Source organism: Ceratotherium simum, chromosome 2 (assembly GCF_057802395.1).
Source record: "Ceratotherium simum simum isolate JZ-2026a chromosome 2, ASM5780239v1, whole genome shotgun sequence".
Lineage (NCBI taxonomy): Eukaryota > Metazoa > Chordata > Mammalia > Perissodactyla > Rhinocerotidae > Ceratotherium > Ceratotherium simum.
In genome coordinates, this window is record NC_141901.1 from 33,132,214 (window position 1) to 33,155,402 (window position 23,189).

The window sequence follows — 23,189 nt, forward strand, 5'->3', positions numbered from 1 at the left end:
GAGACCAGGAGAATAGAACTCTGTTGACAACAGATGTCACTTAATTTTGTGTTTTAAAAATATTTTATCAGAGCCAGCCCGGTGGTACAGTGGTTAAGTTCAGCGCACTCCACTTTGGCAGCCTGGGGTTTGCAGGTTCAGATCCCAGGCTCAGACCTACACCACTCATCAAGCCATGCTGTGGTGGCATCCCACATACAAAACAGAGGAAGATGGACGTAGATGTTAGCTCAGGGCCAATCTTCCTCACCAAAAAAAATCGTAATATTTTATCACATGTAGTACTGCCCAACAACAGTCATAACATTTTTATTAAATAGGTAAGTATGGCTTTTATCATCCCAAATGAGTCATCTTGAGTTTGTGTTATTCGTGGGCTATTTTCCTGGAAAGCAGAAGAACAACATGGTACACAATGATCCCATTTATCCCTGACAAACCTTGGCCCTGTGATCGGAATAGTAAATGTAGCATCTTCACCTTTGAATATTTACTACTTCATATAATAAATTCTCCTCGACCCTAAGACCTGAAACCAATCTCTGGTTCCTCTTATGGTGCCTGAAACAATCCTTAGGTAGATAAAGATGAGTAAGAGTATCTTTACCCTCCAGTACAGAGCTCTAGTCTAGACCCTCATAAACCTCTGCAGGACATACTTGTTTGTCTCTGATTTGCAAACAGGGGCAAAAGAACAGCTGCCAATGGGACCATGTAGCTTTTTTTGTCAGTGTCTTTCATCCATCTTCTCTTCAAATCACTATACATCCAGCTTGGCCCAAAACTACTTTGAGTGTAGGATTTTACCCATTTAATTAGATAGTAAGAGGTCATAAGTTGCCTATACATAAGAAGTTATTGTTGTGTGGGACTCAAGGACGAGAAGATATTATAATTGTGTATACTTCTTTTTTGGATACAAAATGAATATAAAATTATAAATGGAAATAAATCAGTTTGTGAGTCCTCAACACTTAAAACACAGAGTCCTCCAAATTGTTAGTCAAAACATAAAAGAGCAGACGTGATCTCTGTCCTCAGTAACAGATTATATATTCAGATATATGCACAATATATATCTATGCTATATCACATACAGCCACATATATATCATTCATACCTACGTTTAAACCTTAGCAATAGGTGTTGACAGTAGAATTGTACTTGTTTGAACATCTCTGCTATCTCTGTTTGCGTTTTTTCCTCCACCCCCAACCCCATTCCCACCACACAGATATTTGAATCCCTGGCCTTAGTCCTAGAATCAGACCAGACACTCTAGGGGGCAGAGTGTGAATTCATGAGTCCTCTGGTTATTCTCTGGGGATTTAGATCCATTCCCTTATCTATCATGGTCATCACTGAAAAAAACATGTTCATATTACTCAGAAAATTAAAAGTATAAATGTATTCTTCAGGGGAAAGAAGAAACATATTGTTTTGGGTAGTTTCATCATCCTAATCTCTGTTATGAAGGCTGAGTCTATATTCTGGTTGTCCATAGTTTTTGTTGCTTTTTGTATGCATAGGCAGTCTTCAGACAGACCATATTTGGATTTAGAAGGGATTTTTGTGTATCAAACAAGACAACTTTGTAACAACAACAATAAAAGATCCCCATTTAATTCTGGACTGGATTCCTCAGAACTGGACTCATGTGACCACATAAAATCTCAATTTCTGGTGTGTTTGGATATGCCAGAGACCATGATGCTTTTCTTCCAATAAACAGTCAACTGATATGTGCAAGGCCCATGTAAATAACCCTCTGCGGGATAGCCCTCAACGAACAGGCGTCCACACCAGACACACCCTCGGCTCTGTCCCCGCGCCCCATCACTTCTCTAAAAAGGACCTAAGGGTGTAAAGGAGTAAGAATAACAAAGCCCACAACTGTGCTGTTTACACAGAAAGAAGGATCCATCAGTAGCATATTTCTTTAATCATTGTTATTTACAATCTATCATCTGACAGACTTACAGAGAATAAATAAAGAAGAGAAAATATACAATTGGTATCTCATATCTTTTTCTAATACAGAGAATTTTTACGCATTCTATTTTGGAATGACTATGATAGTTTTAAGCAGAAATTAAATCAGTTTGCTATGTACCCCTTGACAAGACACATTATCCTCCAAAGCCTGCAGAATGAGGCCCAGATGTTTCCTCCTCATAGGAAGAATGCACCACATTGCTTCAGAAACTCAAGCCTCAGAAAAAGTTACCAGACAACAGGGTAGAAGAATAGCAGTATCAATGAATAGTAAAGGACATAAAATGAATAGGCTAGATTACAAACTCTTGGTGTGTTTACAGGAATCCTGCCAACTTTCAATTATTTCCAAGCCTCTTGTCAAGAAAACAGTTTTTCATTCAAAGGGATTACCTTATCCCATTGTGCTTTCCCTTGAGTCTCGTTGCAAATTCTTCCTTTACATGCAGTTGTGAATGTGGGTAAGCACAGGCTAGTTTGGGACTCCCATCCTTCTTCTTTAGAGACCCATGAAGTTGTTGACAAGGTGTCTGCAGGAGAAACTAAAAAGCTTGTTTCAAATGGACTGGATTTGGGGCCAGAGTCTGGGGCCTACTCTTGATGACGTGCCCTAGAAAACTACCTTGCATTGCTGTCTAAATACCTCAAAGAATAACGTATTTCCATAGATCGATTTCACCATCAGAAAATATACAAATAAAGGATGTATTTCACCAGGTACAAGTCTGGGCACTTTTTCTCTTTCCTCATGCAAAAATAAACCCTCTACATTACAGTAAAGCAATTCTCCCTAAATTCACCCCAGTTATGCTGGATGACAAGTTTCTGTGTCCATCTTTATTCATTCAAAAAACAACATTCAGCAAATATTGACTGGGTGCTCACTCTTATAATCTTATGACACTTAAATAGGGCAGCTTAAAAATGCCATCACAAAACTCAAAACTGTAATTCACAAAACCAGACTTTCTCCTTCCCCCCAGGTTGCTGCTATGTTCGTATTTAATTTGGTCCAATGCGGTTGTTACTCTCTTTAAGAACAGATATTTAGGCAAATGAAATGTCTCTACTATTCTGTACACAGTGTTTTATCACACATTAGGGGTCTATACCATTGTACTCCATCCTTTCCACAAACTATCTATGGTGCCATTAACTAAGTGCCACCTAGCTGTTGACCAAAATACTGGTTTACTCTAAAGTCCTCTCCTTGCCACCATTACAAATCCTACTCATTGTAGGAACTGCAGGAATCATCTACAATATCCTTCCATACCTGATTCTCTAGCAGCAAGCTATAGGCAGGTCTGACTGTCTTTTGTGTTGCTGAATCCTTCTAAGCTGCTTTTGGATTGTTCTAGATGCTAAACAGCCAAACTAGTCAGAAAATGTGGACGCAGTCTAGGCAGGATATTGCTCATTGATAAAGGAACAGGTTAATTTGTTATATTCTCTTCAGAATTTTGTGGTATTGTATCCAGATAGTGTCTGTCCCACCGCATCCAAGCAAGAACGGGTTACAGATCAGCATGGTGAAAAGTATCCAGAAGTGAAATCAGTACGCGTGAAAAACTGATAAAATCTGAGTAAGGTCTGTAGTTTAGTTAGTATTAGACCAATGTCAATTTTCTGGTTTTGAAAATGGACAGTTACCAGTGGGGAAGGCCTGGTGTCAGGGTAAGTCTATTCTGTACTATTTTTGCAACTTCTTGTGAATCTTAAACTATTTCAAGATAACAAGTTTAAAAAAAAGGATACGGCAACTAAACAATTACCTACCACACTCTGCCACCAAACAATGCAGCTAATTGTAGCAGAGAACTCAAAATGCCAGAAATTGAATCACCATTCCCTCCTCTTTCCCTCGCAATTCAGCATTTCAAGACATTTACCAAGTGGAAAAGGCATTAATCTGTTTCTATAAAAATGTTAAATTTCAATTCAGAAGGATTTCCCAGGGTAGATCTAGATCTGCAACTTCCAGAAACATTTAGGGACCTACCATATGCACTGCCAGAGGTCAGAGGTCTCACTGAAAAGACGAAGATGGCAGGTCCATAAATTCAATTTAGGATCAAAGACTTAATAGCTATATATTGGGAGTATTATAAGTCTTAACTGTAATTTTCTTCATTCTTTTTAGTTTTGGGCAAAACAGATGCTGTTCTGTTTTAGAATATTTCCTTGGAACATCTTCATCTTTTTCCCTCTTTCAGACACTTCCCTTCTTCTTTTCTCCTTTACTCAAAACACATGGCTTAGCCCCGCATCATGGCTTTCTTGTGGGAAGCCTGCACGGGACTGGAAAAACACATGGTTCCAACATGGCACATACCTCTTTGTGCAGATATCAAACAAGATTTAGTCTAGTCTAACTTAAGCCTATTGTTTCAGCGTTTCCCTCTGGCCTTTCTGGGCACAGCAATGAAGAGCATTATTTAAAATGAATTTCATTCACAGAAGCAAGAGAGGGGAACACGAAGATCCGTGAACTATCATCAATTCCCCATCTCTGGGTCTTCATTTCCAAAGCAGCACTTGGAAAACCAAGTCCAGTTCAGGCAAAGAGTTTATTTCTTCTCACCAGCATTAAACCCCAGCACCTGAAGTGGTCTAGCTAGAATATGCAGATGCTCGAACGGCCTCCCTTCCTCACTCCCTCTGAAATGAAAAGATCCCTCCGTGATGGTTGCTGATGTGTTTCATGTTCGTGACGGACTTCCCCTTTCTTAAAACCCTGAAAAGCCCCTTTCCATTTCACCCACTGCACCTGACTTCTCTTTTTTTAATAAATATTTTTATAATCTCTATCATCCAGAGTTTCTTCTCTCTCCATATATATTTATCTTTTATCTTCAAGACACTTACTTTTTCTGCCATCTCTCAGATCTCTCTTCAGAGAGATTTGCTTTCATGCTTCAGAATGTATTCTCAACAGCGCATCTGTTTCTACCTTGCTTGCCCTGACCTTCCCCAGCCCTTCTGGAGCATTCTCCATTACCTCTTTTATGTCACCTTCTTTCTAACCCCCACCCGCCTCCCCATTCAGTCTCATGCACATTCGTTTATTCATTTTTCACTCCACTTCCATACAATGCTCTCTGTTATACCATCTTGTACACTCGAAAGTGTTCTTTCCACAGCATTAAAACCACATTTCCCCCTCGGGTGCCTCTTTCCCCTACAGATCTTTCTGAGCACATATGTGTCTGGACAGCACATCAAGATTTGGACCTAGTTATCAGCACATTAACCAGCAAGAGTATAAATTTAAATCTGACGGCCCAAAACCACAATCCAGACATAAAATATTTCACATATATCATGGAGAGTATAACTTACTACAAAGGCAACGAGGCCCCGCAGTTTCTCATCGCTTTTCCTTTCTCTTTTTCTAAATAATTCCTAGCTTCATTCTTCTCATTTAGATTCGAGCTACTTTTAAATTCTGCATACTAAGCCTTCACCATGGACTCTGTCGCATCTCTTAGATTTATGCTGCTAAACTCTATGGGCATGACTAGATTGGAATTTAAACCTTTGTCTGTAATAAAAAGTCTCAGTGCCAGAAAATGGAGCCTTCCTCATCCCAGAAAAGGATAACTCTACATGATAACATATATTTGCTAGCCACCTGAAACAGATTACTTCTCTGACTGAAGGCCAGGAAAATGCAGACACACTAAGTTCATTTTAAATGTGATTTTTTTATATGGGATCATGAAATTCAATGAATTGAGACAGAACTGTAAAAAGAAATAAGTGCAGAGATGTTAGGCAAAGGAAGGGAAAATGATACTAATTTCTCTTGCCACATAAGAAGTCATGGCATGGTCTGGAAGTAGCCCTACAAGAGGAAGGTCGATAAAGAATAGACTGCAGGCCCCGACTTCAAGTCCATTTAATTCTATTGAAGTGTGATGATTAATTTTATGTGTCAACTTTATCGGGACATGGGATGCCCAGATTAAACTTATTTCTGGGTGTGTCTGTGAGAGTGTTTTTGGATGAAATTAGCATTTGAATCAGTGAACTGAGTAAAGCAGATTGCCTTCCCCAATGTGGGTGGGCATCATCAAATCCATTGAGGGCCTGAACAGAAGAAAAAGACAGAGGAAGGGGGAATTAACTTTCTGATGACTGCTTGAGCTGGAATGTCAGTCTTCTGCCCTCCGCTGAGACTTACACCATTGGTCTCTGGTTCTCAGAACTACACCACCACCAGCTTTCCTGGGTCTCCAGCTTGCAAATGGCAGATCGTGGGATTTCTTAGCCTCCATAATTGTGTGAGCCAATTCCTTATAATAAATCATATATATATGTGTATATGTGTGTGTGTGTGTATATATATATATGTTAGTTTTGTTTCTCTGAATAATACATGAATTTAACACTGATCCTGAAAGCAGAGTGTGACAGGCCCAATGTAATAAGAGAACATGTCTGACCCTGCACGTTATCAAATAGATAATGTATGTGGAAACACACAGAAAACTTTAAAGCACCGTACAATTTGTAGGTGTTACCGTTACTACTATTATAGTAACCTCCCCGCATGATCCCTTTTGCTGACCACAATTTTCAGGGGAGGAAATGACCAGATAACTGAGTCCATGTCAATTGTAGATCAAATTATCCAGAGAATACTGAACATATCAGAACTGAGAGAGACTTCTAGACCGCCTAATCCAATTTCCTCATTTTATAGATAAGAAAACAAAAGGACAAAGAGGCAAAATGACTTGTCCAAGATGACACTCTTGGCTTGAGGCAGAAATAGGACCAAAGCTCCCAAAACAATGCTCTCCTGACTCCCAAACCAATGATCTCTCCAAAGTTAGTCCTGGGAGAGACGAGACACCAGAGTCACAGGACAACTGTGGGGAAAGAGTATTTGCTAGGGGAAGGATGGTGACCTTTAAAACGAATCTTGGGGATTTGGGATTTACGCATCTGCTGTAGCCTGGAGCAATGCTGAAGGCTGAACTGGGGAACACTCAAGTTCCTGAGGGACTATGTAGAAAGTGGGCTGGGTGAGGGCAACAGAGCAGACCCAAGGGGCCAAGACTATTTCTTCTAAGCTTAGGAAGCTTACTCTATAATCTTGTCTGTTTCTCCTCAGTGGGAATTGAGGGTTCCCTTTTCCTGCTTCCCACTGCATCTGAGGATTTGTGGAGCGTGAAAGCTCAGAATCTGCTCTGAGGGGACTCTTAGTTGGCAGCGTATCAGTTCCCATGAATTCTGAAACCAGAGCCTCATGCTGTCTTTTCTGCTGGTCATACCACCTCCAAAGCAAGAGTGTATATACTAAGCAGCAGCACTGGCTGACTTCTCTATCATGCTCACCCTGTGCCTCTCAGGGACTCTTAGGGTTAGAAAGACTTGAAACACCATCTTACACAACCACTTATCTTGTTTGATGTGGTTGAAAGCCTACATCTTTCCTGCCTAGTTCTTCAGCCTATATCTGAAACTTTTCAGTGACAAAGGACTCCCCACTCTGGAGACAGCCCACTCCTCCTTGTATGGTCTGCCTCTGGCTGTGTTTTCTCCAATAAGGAGTGGAAGTCAATCTCCCTGTAACTTCCCCTCATTGGTCCTAGGTCAACCCTTTGGGAACACTCAGGACAGATCTATACCCTATTGTGCATGGCCTTCAGATATGAATGCCTGAGAAATTCAACCCCAGCCCACAGGTCCCATAGGTGATTCAGCCATTAAAAGAGCTGGAAGATTTGGAGAAGATGAACCAAAGGGTCTAAGATCAAGATATCGAAATACCAGTTTTTACTGATTCAAAATCAGGCTCTCACTAAAACACACACCTGAAAATGTCTGAACAGGATAAAGAGGAGGGACCCACCGCAGAAAAGAATAGCACACCTGTTACCTGTCCTCCATAGGCCTCTTTTCCTGTGTCCATTCTCTAGTCAAGGATCCTTCCGTGCATGAGGTACTTTTTGTTTGCAAATGACAATTCCCCTTCATACTACCTTGCAGTAAACATTCTTTCCTATGCACATCCTCTGTATTTCCAATGTATATGGACCTCAACCATGACCCCTACCTGTGAATGAACAAATCACCCATTCCAAGAAGCTGGAGTTTTCCAAGCACATATCATCTACTTTGACAAGAGAGGGAAATGTGGAGTATAGGACATGTCCAGAGGCCAAATTAGGAAACTAAGCCATCTGTGATCAGTTACTGAATACCATTTCATCAGATTCTCCACACTTACCAAGGGTTTTCCCTAAGCCTAACTCATGTTTCCTAAGGAATTAGTGCTCTTCAAGTTTTTCTTTCTGAAAATATTTTTTTAAAGGTGACGTAGAGAAAAAATATTGTAGAATCTGCACATTTATAAACACAAGCATATTTAACCTTTATAAATTATCTAAATTATCTAGCCTTCGTTATCCAACACTTTGGTATATCAAGTAAGATTTCTTTACTAGATTTTATCTGCCCTAGGCTTTTTTTTTTTTCTTTTTTAGTTCTTTAATGTAAAAAAAAAAATGTATATATGGGTTGGGGGTAGACAGTGAGGGAGTGGAGTGGAGGGAGACGAGGGACAGAGACAGAGAAAAGCAAACGGCCTCTGTCTCTCAGGCCCATTCAACGTCCAGATGGAGTGGCTTAGGCGTGGGTGAGTGGTAGGTCTTGTGAGGAGGACCTGGGCCATCAGAACGTCGCCAGGCATTGACAGCATCACTCGTCCACCTGTTGAAGGAGCAGAAGGTGGATTTCCTGGAACGAGGGACGGTGCTTGGTGTCTCTTCTCCAGCAGCTGAGCATCAGCTTATATACAGAGTCAGGGCAAATGGCAGGCTGGGGGAGATACGTCTACAGAAACAAAAATGAACAAAAAAAAAGAGAATATTAAGAAGAGGGAGAGAAAAGGAGGAGTAGTTGCATCTCAGTTTGATTGCCCACTCCCCACTTTCTTGAACTTGATAACTGAAACGAGTGTGGTGTCTGTTCTTCCTACTCATGAGAATTCGAACTCATATCGGTCCCTTGCCCATCCCCTCTGTCTTTTCCAGTTCTCTGGAGCAGGATTTCCTGATGGGCCATTCTGTGGTCCCCACCATCATGCAAAAGTTGAAACTGAAGCAAAAAGAGATCTCAGACTGGAAAGCAAGTGGTTAGAACACCAGATCCTCCATTTACGGTCCAGGCCATGTTGAGGTTTATCTTGGCTGAGCCAATCATGGCAGGGGCAGAAAGTAGATTAGTTGCCTCAGCTCTTCAATTGGAATAAAATCTTAGCCAGAAGAAGAAACTGGGATGCAGGATGTATCCATGTAGCTCCTAACCATAATGTCCTCTGTGCTCCCTCCCCGCTGTATTGGTACCAGATAGAGGAGATTGGATTTCTTCTTTACATTATTCACCAGCATCTGTGCATTTACCCTCTCTATAGCCCTGCATTCCAGGCTAGGGCTATATTTGGCACTACTCCCAAAGCATTAGTTACTGACTACTTCCACCAATAAGATGCCACTTTATTGACTCCCAGGCCACCTTCTGCTTGCCTAGAATCTATTGCTGTCATCTCTTTACCTATGTTTTGAATACTCTGGTATATTGACATATTCCTGAACCATACCTAAATTTCCCAAGCTCTTGAACCATGGATCCAACATCTTAATCATTAACCACTTCCTCCTGCCCTGCCTTCTCCCATACCACATCACCCTATATCATACATCATAGGAGCTCTTCTTTACCCAGAGTCTGCTTATTCCCTCTGCCTATCAACTATTTTTTTTGTTGAAATATAATTGACATATAACATCATATTAGTTTCAGGTGTATAATAAAATGATTTCATATTTGTATATACTGTGAAATGATCACCACAATAAGTCTAGTTAACAACTATAACCACACACAGTTACAAAATTTTTTTCCTTGTGATGAGAACTTTTAAGATACACTCTTTTAGCAACTTTCAAATATACAATACAATATTATCAACTGTAGTCACCATGTTGTACATTATATCCCAGGACTTATTTATTTTATAATTAGAAATTTCTACCTTTTCACCACCTTCACCCACTTTGCCCACCCCCACCCCACCTGTGGCAACCACTACCTGTTCTCTGTATCTATGAGTTCATTTATTTTTTAGATTCCACATTTAAGTGAAATCACGTGGTATGTGTTTTTCACTGTCTGACTTATTTCACTCAGCATAATGCCCTCAAGGTTTATCCATGTTGTCACAAATGGCAAGATTTCCTTCTTTTTTATGGTTAAATAATATTCCATTGCTAAATAACATTCCACTCCACATACCACATTTTTTTTATCTGCTCATCCATTGATGGACACTTAGGTTGCTTCCATGTCTTGGCTATTGTAAATAATGCTGCAGTGAATGTGGGGGTGCATATATCTTTTTAAGTTAGTGTTTTCATTTCCTTCAGACAAATACCCAGGAGTGAAATTGCTGGATCATATGTTAGTTTTATTTTTAATGTTTTTAAGAACCTCCATACTGTTTTCCATAGTGGCTGTACCAATTTACATTCCCACCAACAGTGCACAAGAGTTCCCTTTTCTCCGCATCCTCGCCAACACTTGTTATTTCTTGTCTTCTTGATAATAGCCATTCTAACAGATGCAAGGCGGTATCTCATTGTGGTTTTGATTTGCATTTCCCTAATGATTAGTGATATTGAGCACCTTTTCATGTACTTACCAGCCATTTTAATATCTTCTTTGGAAAAATGTCTATTCAGGTTCTTTGCCCATATTTTTTTTTGGTGGGGGGAGGAAGATTAGCCCTGAGCTAACATCTGTTGCCAATCTTCTTCTTTTTTTGCTGAAGAAATTGGCCCAGGGCTAACATCTGTGCCCATCTTCCTCTACTTTACTTGGGACGCCGCCACAGCATGTCTTGATAAGCAGTGCGTAGGTCTGCGCCCAGGATCCAAACTTGTGAACCCCGGGCTGCCGAAGTGGAGTGCGTGAACTTAACCACTATGCCACCAGGCCAGCCCTCTTTGCCCATTTTTTAATTGGATTATTTGGTTTTTTGCTATTAAGTTGTATGAGTCCTTTATCAGATATGTGATTAGCAAATATTTTCTCCCATTTGGTAGGTTGCCTTTTCATTTTGTTGATGGTTTCCTTTGCTGTACAGAAGCTTTTTACTTTGAGGTAGTCTCACTTGTTCGTTTTTGCTTTTGTTGCCTTTGCTTTTGGTCTCAAATCCAGATCATCATCCCTAAGACTGATGTCAAGGAGCTTTCTGCCAGTGGCTCTTAATTAACAAATAAAAAGGCAAATAGGGGCCGGCCCGGTGGCATAGTGTTTAAGTTCAAGGCACTCCGCATCGGTGGCCTGGGGTTCACAGGTTCGGATCCAGGGCGCAGATCTACGCACCACTCATCCAGCCATGCTGTGGCAGGCGTTCCACATATTTAAAAAAGTAGAGGGAGATGGGCACGGATGTTAGCCCAGGGCCAATCTTCCCAGCAAAAAGAGGAGGATTGGCAACAGATGTTAGCTCAGGGCTAATCTTCCCTACAAAAAAAAAAAAAAAAAAGGCAAATAACTGTGACTTCTATTGGAATATCTGATGAGATCTGACAAGCCTAACTCAGTATGTTACAAATTACTATGTATGTAACAATGTATCTATGGTTATGAAATTCCAAGCATTTAAAAGGAAATATTACCAATATAAATAAGGATACAAGATAACAGGCACTCTCGTATACTACTGGTGAAACTTAAAACTGGTAAGCCTTTTCTAAGGTGTTCGTTAAACAACTTTAGAAGAAATATTGTTATCTCTTTTGAGCCAACAAATGTTAATAAAATTGAAATAATAAATAATTTAAATTCTTAGGGCTGCCCTTTTCAAAATCATATAAACTCGGCAAATAATCGAAGTTATATTTCATAATAATTCTTATCACATTTGTAGAATTTTATTACCTTTCGTAATATTAAACAAAATAAACTTTTAAAACTGTATTTGATTTTTAATTAATTCCATTTAGACCATGAGCTTTCAAGAAAAGTACTCTCCGGGAATTCTTCACACTTAAAGATAAATTGAAAACAAAAATGTCAAATACATTTTTTAATTACTGAAATTATTGTTATAGACTTCCAAGCCTCAGTGTCAATTGGCCATGGGACTTCCAATAGGTCCACCTGGTGACCGTGATGTATTAGTTCAGGAGAAAAAACAACATCTTTCCTTGGTCCACTCACTTATCTCACGCACACAGGAGTAAATGTGCCCTTCGCCATGGTAAGAAAGCAATTACCTCACAACCAAGATGGATAATTTAGATCCCTTGATACCAAAATATCTACAGAATGTCAAGATAAAATTCAATTCCAGAACGTTTCTCTCTTATTTTCAACCTGCATATTGCATTATCTCTTGTCATTCCTTTATCTTTTGCTTGCTTGGATCTATTTAAGCCACAGAAGATCTGCTTTTTATTTTCTGCAAGAGTCTTTGCCCTCTCCCCAGCTGTTATCATTTTCCTGCTTGAGATGCCCCACTCCCAGGGTGTGCTGCAGCCAGGCCACTCTGCAGAGGTTCAGTGCTCCAGCCAATCAGCAAGCTTTAAATCCCACATCTCAAAGGAACTTTAAAAACTGAGCCAACCAAAGAAATCTTACAGTGTCTTAGCTAGGAATTAGTACCTTTGTCTTCTTAGAAACTGAGCTTTTCCTGAGCCCCAAGGGGCCACAACAGCTGGACCTGATCATCTCTGGGCATATAAGTCTAGAAACATTGCTAAATTTTTAACTAATGCTAATAAAACTCTTATTCACTTTTACACTTACATTTTTGTTCTTATTTTTTTCAACCAAAAGGACAACCCACACAGTCTAGATTAAGAAATGGATCAAACATGAGAGATAGGATTTTATTTCCTGGTATCTTTGAGTAGGTATCTGTGATGTGACCCCCTCATACCCTCCAATGATCAATGGGTTGACACACAGATGAAGCGGAGTCTATGATGCCTGGGGAGGACCTTGGTCTTTCACATGATTTGGATAATTAGCAACAAAAGACTATCTCCCAGGTAACCCATCATCCAGCTCAGGCCTACCCTGCTAGGTCAGGACTTTCCTTTCTCTCTCCTTCAAAAGTACCCAAGTCCACATCCATCCTTCCCCAACAGTCCTCACCTGCCTCCCTTGGTCTCGGAAGAACTCTCCAGTATTCTCAATGACCTGTTCATCTGAGAGCTGGGAATAGGGTTGCTCCTGGCAAAAGGTGAAAGTCTCCCACAGAGTCACCCCAAAGGCCCACACATCACTTGCTGTAGTGAATTTGCCCTGTTGAAGTAAGGAAAATAAGAGAAAACCAGAATAACTTGTGCACAAGAGCAGATTAGATTTTCATAATCTGGAGTTATCCCCCTTCCTCTACCCAGGACAAGGAATGCCAAAACATTTCTTTAAATGATAAGTTCTTTAATACCCTAAATTAATTAAGACCAATCAGTAGGTAGAAAGAGTAGAGAGAAAAAAAATGATACTAAATCCCTTATCATTATGGGTATACTTTTAACTTTTTTTCCCAAATTGTCTATAGCAAGCATGTTACATTTTATCAGCAGAAATAGGCAAATGTTAAAAAATAATAATTATTAGCACACGAAGAAAATCATTTCAAGTCAAAGAAAATATCGAAGTCTATTGTTTGCCTCCTGCTGTCTCAGATTTGTCCCTACATGCCAGGCACGCCTACCTACATGTCAGCTGCTAGGGTAGGGCTTACAAATGCTGGGAACTCACCAGCAAGATGCTCTCCCAAGACATCCAGCGGATAGGGAGCACTGCCCGGCCCTGGATCCGGTAGTAGTCACCACTGTACAGGTTTCTGCTCATTCCAAAGTCAGCTATCTTGATGGTATAGTTCTTACCCACTAAGCAGTTTCGTGTGGCCAGGTCTCGGTGGACAAAATTAAGAGAGGAAAGGTACTTCATGCCAGAGGCAATCTGGGTAGCCATAAACTTCAGGTTGGCATAACTGAGGAAATATAAAACAAGAGAGAAAGTAGCCTATGGAAAAAGGAAGCCGTGACAGGTACACATTCTAAAGTTGGTACCAACGAACTGGGTACTCAACATCTCATCTCTATTCTTCATGTATCTCTTTGTTTTCCCTCAAAGTGCAGTCACTCCATTATTCCCTGCACACTAACCTCCCCGACCATCCCAGAACATTGATGAACTTTAAGGCTCACTGCTGCCCATCTTCACATCCCATGTTAGTCTCATGAACACAGGGAAGAGACGGAAGACCTGGGTTATTTACCTGACTGTGGGTACGTTGCTGGAGGAAGAATCGGGGGGCTCATGGCGGGAAAGAAACTGATTGAGATCTCCATTCTCCATGTACTCAGTGATCATGCAGAGAGGATCATCAGTGATGCACACAGCTAGAAGACGGATGATGTTTGCATCCTTGAGCCGGGACATGATCTTTATCTCCTTAAGAAAATCATTCCTTTGGAGGACACGGACATAGATAAACCCAGAGGTTGCCAGAGTTAGAAGCAAGAGGAGGAAGAAGACACAGCAAAGTCTAGTCCTATCCGTGACACCAAATCTTGTTTCCCTTTGGATAACCTTTGAAAGGGCAGAGAATTGGCACCTAGAAACTGTCTCATTCTACTCATCCTGGAATATGATGCACCCTTACCCAACAGTAATCTTTCTGAGAACATGAACCATGACTTATTCACATTTGTATCCCTAGTATCCCACAAAAGACATGCCACATCGAAAATGATTAATATTTGCTGAATCAAATATATGCTACTAAACACTACTCTGCATAATGAAACTTTTCACTGGAAATCATATCTTGAATGCACTAGGGTATTTAACTTTTTAAAAAGCCATGGAGTCATTCTGTTAATAAAGTGAAGACACTTTTTATAAAGTGAATAATCACCCTCTGATTTATCTTATAATTATTTATTTTCTCATACTGGCTTCTCTTAAAACAGGGTGCAATAGCAGTCAGTTGCAACACACATTTAGTAGTTTGCTCAAAACAGAGCTGTTTAAAGGTCATGGTGGCGATGTGGGATTATTTCAAAAGAGGTACTCAGTTGGCCAAGACTAATACCTGTTTGAGTACATGGTGACAGCCACCCTTGAATCACAAAGTGGGCTATAACCTTCCCAGTAGCAATATTTGAGTTAGTGAGACCACTAGCCCACATTCTCAAAACCGTTGGAGCAGATCAGTTTTAAGTCTCCTGTGAGCTGTCTAGGAATCCTGGACTGGGAGTCATACCAGGTCAATATAAAACCCTGGAATTCCACGTAGTCCCATGCAATGCCTCCCCTGTTTCATTCTCCCTTCTACCCAAACCAGAGGTTTCCATGTCTCGGGAGGGCCCAGAGTCTAGGCCACCCATCATTGCTAAATTGGAGTGGGCACAGGTGGAGGGACACCAAACCTCACCAACCAAAACAATGGGTAAAGGCTTTCTCATATCATATGGTTCTTCCCTCTGCTTGCCACTTTATCCACTCATGAGTTAAGATTAATGGTAGGAATACTCCATCTCTCTAGGGGACCCAGAGGATGTCACTTTTTATTCATCCTAATATCCTTAAGATTAAAATTCTCAGTTAAAATTCCAAGACCTCCACAATTCTGTTCCCTCACCTTTCTTTCTTCTTCATTCTACATCCTGTCAATTGCAAGACTTTTAATGGAACCTTATCACCCTTCTTGGAATTTATGATATTTGGGGAATAAGGATAATAAAATTTCTCTCACTTTGAATATCAGTGAGACAAATCAAGCCAACACAAATGGGAAAATGCATATGTTACCCAGATGTGCAGATTTCTCTGAGACACATACAACCAGCTTTCAATCAGCATGCCTCTCTGGGTGAGGATTAACTCACCATTACTGTAATGGAAAGGCTGTCAGACAACGAAGTATGGCTGGAAACTGCAATTTATGTAGTAAAGGATCCAAGAGATTATTAGCCAGTTTGAAAAACTGCTAAAGGACTGTGGATCCTTTTGTTTGAGGTCCATGGGTACTTTTCCGAGTAGAGGTAGCTTCTCATTTTGGGGGTTGCTGGACACAGAAGAAAAGGAGCATAAAAGAGAAAAAAAGGGATGAGAAAGTAAATAGAGATGCGAAAAAAAGGAGAATGGAAGAGGCTTAGCAAGAAAGATGTGCGTGATTTTCAAGTTTGCCGAGAGGAGGTAATGACATTCAGGAGTATGTCTGTGTATAATGATTGAAGAAGTACATATTCCGACTGTTGTGTATGTTGAAAAGTACAATGCTGTGCAAAGGGAGTTAGGAAGTAAATATGCAGCAAATACAATGGAAAATGTATATTTGTGTTTGAGAGAGATGGAGAACAAAGGTAAGGACTGCTGACCCATCAGCAAAATAAAGCCTAACAATAGAAACGTGAGGCAGCTCTAAGACCTTCCCATCTCAAAAGAAAAAATTGTTCAAATTTTTCAGGAGTGTTCCTGATCCTGAAGATGAAATACATAAAGGAAAATTCAAAATTCAGACCACAGACCTGGCATTCTTGTTGGCATCTGCTCGGAGCATTTTCACAGCCACCAGGACAGGCTGGTTGGCACTGACATCTAGGGCAAAATCTTTGTCTTTGAATTTTTCCATTCCCTCCACTTCACAGAGATGAACCTAGACAAAAGTCATCTAGTCTCAGCATCATCATTTCTCCTGAAGATGTCTCAGTACTCTTGCTGGGCATTTCCTGGAGATAAACTAACTCTTACAACTCAAGCAAAATAATCAAAAGACCAATAAGAAGATATGTGTAACATATCTTTGATTCACATAATTGATTAAAAACAACGGTAAAGTACCCAGCTGATATGATATGTTACTGCTTTATAAAAGAAATATACATTGACTGGAACATTAAATATGTGAATGAATGAATCTATAACATAGTATTTTACTATAGTATTTTATTACCCACTATAAAACGCCATTTGGTATAAATGCTTGAACTCTGATTCAAGAAAGTTTAGTTACTGGATCATACAAACACAAGGCAATTTCCTCTCTAAGGTAATCCCTTAGTATGAGATTAGCCTTATAAGGAACCCCTATGTATTAGAACAGTAGAACGAGCCTGTGTTTTCAACCCAGGGGACAGAAGGAGTACATATAACACCACAACAGATGCCATGGACCCTTCAACCTCCACCAGCACCAAACCTACCCAAGGGTAAAGCATGCCACCGACACAGAAAACCAATAGCACATTCTTCTGAAACCAAGTGTTACACTTGGAGTGTAGATGGCAGTGTTGAAGAACTCCTGTTGCCACTTAAATCATTGCTTTGAGTTCTCAGAAGGTTCATGTGACTGACGTAAGAGTGAAAAGTCAAACATTACATGCATCCTTCTGAGGGCAATTGGGAAGAGTGTTCCTCCTTATCGTAGTTGGTGATTCATTCCCTAGTGGCTGATTCTGGGACCAAAGGCAGGGGGGAGGTTGTTTTTGACCATTTTACATACAACTCCCATTAAAAGGAGAAAAACAAAGTGGCTATCAAGTAGCAGGGTGTTCTTGGACAGTTTATAAAAGATGATCACATCTTATGGGTCTCCACCCTCTGTAACCTGTTGTAAAAATTTTTGAAAATACTGAATATTTTTCAGGGTATCTGAAGTCTAGAGACTTTGCCTGCTTTAAAAACTCCTATACAAAGATCAGAAGACCCAGGAATTCCACAGCTATTTGACAAAGATGAGGTTGACCCAATGCTAGTCTTCTGGAGGATAATGCAAGGAAAGATAACTGGTGGAGACATTCAGCTGTGAATCCACTTTGGAAGGGAAACTTCACTCTACCAATTGGTTTTATTCAATCACTACCTTTAAGCTACCAAGAAGAGGAGGGACCACTCAAAGATTCAACTCACCTCCCCGAACTGGCCTTCTCCCAGCTTCTCCTTGAAAGTTAAGAGTTTCCTGGGGAACTCTTCCACAGCCACGTCTTTTCCTGAGAGCAGGTCCATGGTAACAGCAGGCACTGAGTAGGTGTTGCCTCCAGTCACGCCCTGGAGGTTCACAATGTCAGCCTCTGCATAGTGGGGCACCCCCTCAGGCCCATTGGGCTGGACCGGCTTCACAATGCCGCTGCAGCCTGGAAGACAGTGGCAATGAGTCTCATTCCAAGGGGCATCTTTGGAGATCTCTCCAAGGAAGAAAATCTGAGAGGAGGGCTAGGACATGCCACTAAGACAGCCTAATCTACTCCACGACATTCTTATTTAGAGAACGGCTCCTCTAGAGACTCTTGTGGCCTTCAGAATACAGGGCATCATTTTATCTCTTATTATTCTCCTCATATTACATGGTCACTAACAACCTCCTTGGCTAATCTTGTGGAATTGTGGTGAAGCTATAGGAAGGTTCATGATATATAGGAGTGGGAGTATTAAAAGTTGAAGATTTAATAGCATATTTTCTTAATTTTAAGATACCTTCACAGATTTAATAATTCATTTTAGGGATTAAAGAACTTTCTGATTAACTTTATATGATCTAGTTTAAGACACATCCTAACTTAAAAAAAACATTAAAATATGAGGCGACGGGGATGTTTTAGACTTCAGAAAATAGGTAAATTACTTCAGTTCAGCCTAGGAAATAAATCAGTTTATATATTTTTTTCTTGCTGTCTCTGTAAAATTCCCTGAGTTCAATGAGCTCTTTCCATGTCTGCTATCCACTGAGTGATGAATACGTGTTAGTTTCCTTTCTTCTTTCGGAAAGACTCCTTGAAAAGCCTCTGTTTTCATATTTAGCCCTATCTACTTCTCCATCCAGCTCTCTCCTGAACACCACAAGTCCTCTTCTACTGACTTGGGTCACTTTGGTTGCTGACCTTATGGAAAAGCTGCTCTGAGCCTCAGTGATCACCCAAGCGTCCCTTCTGATGTCACTCTGCTGCACTTGTTAAAAACATTGGGATGCGAATCAACTGGCACTGTTTTATCAAAGCAATGTTTTCATGGAAAAGGCAAGAAATATCTACTTTCATAATAAAACCTTGTGTTATTCTAATAAATTTTCACCAAAGAGAAATCAACAAAAATGAGATAACTCAATTATCCAGATGGCTAAGAAACTTGGAATCCCAGGATGTCTTTAGCTTCATTTATTTATTTTTTCTCCAAGTGAAATTCTAGCCCTGAATTTACCCCTAATGATGATTAGTATTGTGTGAGCACTTTATCTTGGCCTTCTCACTTTGCTCCTACATAAAATGAGGAGACTGAACTAGTTGGCCGGTTTAGGTTCTTCCAGTGTTAACACCTTAGTAACACCTCGTATTTATTTTCTTCCTCTTCCCCCTGTGGGTCCCTCCAAACATCTGCTATGTTTATTAGCAAAGGAGAAGTGCTCATATTAGGCTCTGAGCAGCAGCACACCAAATCTAGAAAGGGAGTGTGAACTTCTCAGGAGAATGTGGACTTCTCTAGACTAAAGCCAGATTTGGTTGAGTAGGAGCAATAGTGTCACATCTTCACAATACTTAGCAAAGCTTCTCCCTCGATTCTCTGCCCACTCTTTCATCCTCACCTGACTCTTCCCCCCCTGGAGCAAATTCTGGGAGTTTTCGTATCAGCCTGGACGGCTCCTGGTAGTCAGGGCGAAGGGGAAAGATGCGATCATAAGTGGAGTTGGACTCCTGCTCACTTGGCGATGAGGAGCGGTTATTGTTGAACATGCTGGACTCGCTTGGCAGGGAAAGGCTGACTGTCATTTCATCATCCAGCATCCTCCGGGAAGCCTGAAGGAGAAGGACAGGGAGAAAGGCATGTTGGTGCAAAGGGGATCATCATGTCCTCTTCTTCTTAAACCCAGCTCTTCCACTCAGATGAGTTAACTCTTTAATACTCAAACTCCAGAAGCACTGCAGGTGACAGGGATGCAGTCTGGTTCTACAAATGCCTATGTTGTAGGAACTTAGAATAATCTTTCGTTTCTTCAACACAGAATTTGACCTCTAAATTTCTGCACTGCCAACATTCATTAACTTTCGTTTGAAGTTCTTATAAGCATTATTTCCATGACATTATAAGAACCTCTTAGGAGCCAGTCAAAGAACTTCTCAATCTTACGGAGTTTTCTATTAAATAATGGATTTTTCTGACTTATCCTTTAACTGCTTTGATTTTGTGTAGACATAAATTACTGATTTATTACTGATCACTTTGGCACTGTAGATTAGCATGATATCCCTCAACCCTGCAGTTTTACTAACCAAAAGTAAAATGGCTACAAAAGGGGAAAGGAAAGCCCTATATGTCTGGGGATACTGAGGCGAATTACATCTAATACAGGAATAAGAAGAATAAAACAACTGATTGTTTTGGCATCTTGTCTAATGTGACCTGCCTGCCTTCAAAAGGAAAATTCCAGAATCTGAATATATATGACTATTTGGATTTAAACATATAAAATGCTCCACTCCAAGAAATACACTTTGAATGCTCAGTGAAGAAACTTAGATGTCTGCCTCATCTTGTAGACTAAAAGATTCTTTGTTGCAGTAACATCCCCAATACTCAGGATGGAGCCCAGCACAGAGCAGATACTCAATAAATACAGGTTGAATTTCTCAAAAAAAGAATGCTGAGGACACCATCAGAAGTATCCTACAAATAAAGCTATAGTCTAAAGCTATTTGGAGTAATGTTTCTAGAGATTTATGCATATGCTTTTAAGGGTTTTCCACAAAAGTTTATGTCCCCAGGAAGAAACCTTCTGTCATTTCAGAGCATCTTGAGTTATCTTACTCAGGATGTAGAGGTGTGGAAAGAATTTATTGAAGAACCAAGTTAAACACTCAAGGGCAAAAGTTTTGCTTTCTCTTTTACCTGGAGAGTCTCCAATCGAACATTCCTCTCCAGCGCCTGAATATATTCCAATGGGACCCAGAAGAAAGACCCGGAGAAGTGTGGTAAATTCTGGCTCAAAGAGAAAAATAGCTCATAGAGTAGAGAACACAGACCCTCCCCCCTCAACTAAAATGCAGTCATAACAGACTATTTAATAAGGACATACACCAGCTTGAAGGTGTCCAATGAACCTGCAGTCCACCAGCGTCTACCACTACCACTCTTTGCTACTCCTCACCTTGGAATTTAGATACCCAGTGTGTTCCAGCATTCTGAAAAGGTTTTGATAAAACACAAAAGAAGAAAGGTTTTGATATCACCTCATCATGCCAGTGGGTAAGCTCTCTGTGGATTCTGCATTTCAGTCTTCAGCCACTATTAATGGATTGAAAGCTTTATATTAGGTAAAGCATTTTCAGACTGATGATAAGGTCCTTGTGCAAAGCAAAAAGATCCTCTCTTCTGTGAAATATTCCTGCCTAAAAACCTTAAAATAAACTTCAACCATCTCCACTGAATGTGGAATAGGTCAGAAGGAATTGCAGGCTACTTGTCTGGGTCGTTCCCCTCACTTCTCTGACTTGAGCCCCTTCTCTCCTTTCCTACATCCAAAGAGTTCTGGAGATTCAAGTCCATTCTCATGGTGTCCTTTCCCCTCTTCTAGTACATACTCCTGAGAGAGGAGATCAATCAGGCTATACCCTCCCTCCTGTTCCCTGCCCTCGATAGGCAGTTCACAGCTCAGAGCTTCTATGACCTCTCACAGTCCACATCTATTTGAACTCATTGACCAGGGAAGGGCTCCATGGCCAAAGGTAGAAACAATCATCAGCAGACCCCAAGAGCACCAGACTCTTAGTAGCAGTGCCCAAAGAGCTGCTATTTGGCCTAAGAAACCAAGAAAAGTCATAGATATACCATCTTTGACAGAATGCATATATTTTGGAAAAAAAAGAAGCCAACATACTTCAAGACTGACAATTGGAACGAGCATAGAAAACAGTATATTAGTTGTATGACCTTGAAGCACATCACATTTTCTCATCAAAAAAACAGTTCAAATATAACTACTATGCCCAACTCACTATTATTCAATGAGGTTCAAGTAAAATGATACACAGGAAAAAAAGACTTTGTAGACTGTAAAGTGTTAGACAAATGTAATAAAAATTATTCAGATAATTTGGGCTGGACAAAAAGAATCTGAGGAGGCACTCAGAAGCATGCATAGTCACAGCTTTCAATACACAAAGAAGTAGAAATAGAATTCTGAGAAACGTGGCTTGAATATTAATGAGGTTAGCTGTTTTTCTACACACACACACTCAAAACAAACAAGCAAACAGAAAAAGAAGAGAAGGAACAGCTTTATCAGAAATTTTAGTGCATCAGAATCACTTGTTAATTTTTTTTTAAATACAGATATCTGCACGCTCTCCCAAACTCAGTGAATCCGAATCTTCAAAGGAGATGCCTGAGCTGAAATTCAGTGTACTGGAAGAATTTGCTCATCTTTCTAGGGAGGTTCCATTCTAAAAACAAGAAAATGGACTTAGCTTATTCTTTTCTGACTCCTTTCAGCAACAAACTTCTCCATTCCTGTGCTTCTTGGCAGCCTCAGTTAACTCTCTAACCATTTATAAATTCTCATAATTTGCCTATTACTCCTGGGGTAACCGTGGCTTAGAAAAGGGCAGAGCAGCTTCCTAACCATGATTGTTCTGCATCTCCTCACCTTCTCCAGCATTTTCTGCCAAAACTGCCTCCAGAGAATGATGACAATGATGGCCAGAAGGATGAAGATGATGGCCACCAAGCAGCCAATCAGGATCCGAGTGTTGCTGTCATCGACTTTAAGCATTGGATCTGTGACCAGGAAGAAAAAGGTGGAGAATATTATCATCTCCTGGGGCAAGGACAAGTCTAGGAGATTGGACTAGATACAGGGAAGTAGAACCTTCCCCCTCAGGATAATTCCACAAAATGCCACCTGAACACTGCTGCTTGTTCTTGGTCTTGCTACTTCTGTACTACTTTGCTCCTTTATCCTACAGACCTCCTCCATGGGACGGCAGCCTCCTCCTCCTCACGTATCACACTGGATAACGGAGAGGTTTTCCATTCTTCCAAAATTTTGTTCCTTTATTGTCACAGCCTGGGTCTACTGGCCCCTAATCACACCTCATGAGAAGCAGGTGGAGAAGCAGTTTCACAATTTGTCTTCTTTGAGACATGTTCAAGTTCACTGAGAGTCC

The 23,189-nt window shown here is 40.5% G+C and overlaps 1 protein-coding gene across 2 annotated transcripts in view; it reads right to left on the bottom strand.

Annotated features, from left to right (window-relative positions):
- Positions 1-1,919: 1,919 nt before the first annotated feature.
- The window catches only part of DDR2 (discoidin domain receptor tyrosine kinase 2), a 151,424-nt gene continuing 130,154 nt past the window's right edge, over positions 1,920-23,189 (bottom strand). For both annotated transcript variants that reach the window (XM_087440176.1, XM_014783292.2), the window contains 8 exons: positions 22,670-22,800; positions 19,613-19,823; positions 17,947-18,170; positions 16,566-16,693; positions 14,309-14,500; positions 13,786-14,020; positions 13,174-13,323; positions 1,920-8,841 (listed from right to left, as the gene is read on the bottom strand). In XM_087440176.1, the coding sequence (XP_087296302.1) occupies positions 8,707-8,841; positions 13,174-13,323; positions 13,786-14,020; positions 14,309-14,500; positions 16,566-16,693; positions 17,947-18,170; positions 19,613-19,823; positions 22,670-22,800 (1,406 nt within the window). In that variant the 3' untranslated portion in view covers positions 1,920-8,706. The remainder of the gene's footprint in view (positions 8,842-13,173; positions 13,324-13,785; positions 14,021-14,308; positions 14,501-16,565; positions 16,694-17,946; positions 18,171-19,612; positions 19,824-22,669; positions 22,801-23,189) is intronic.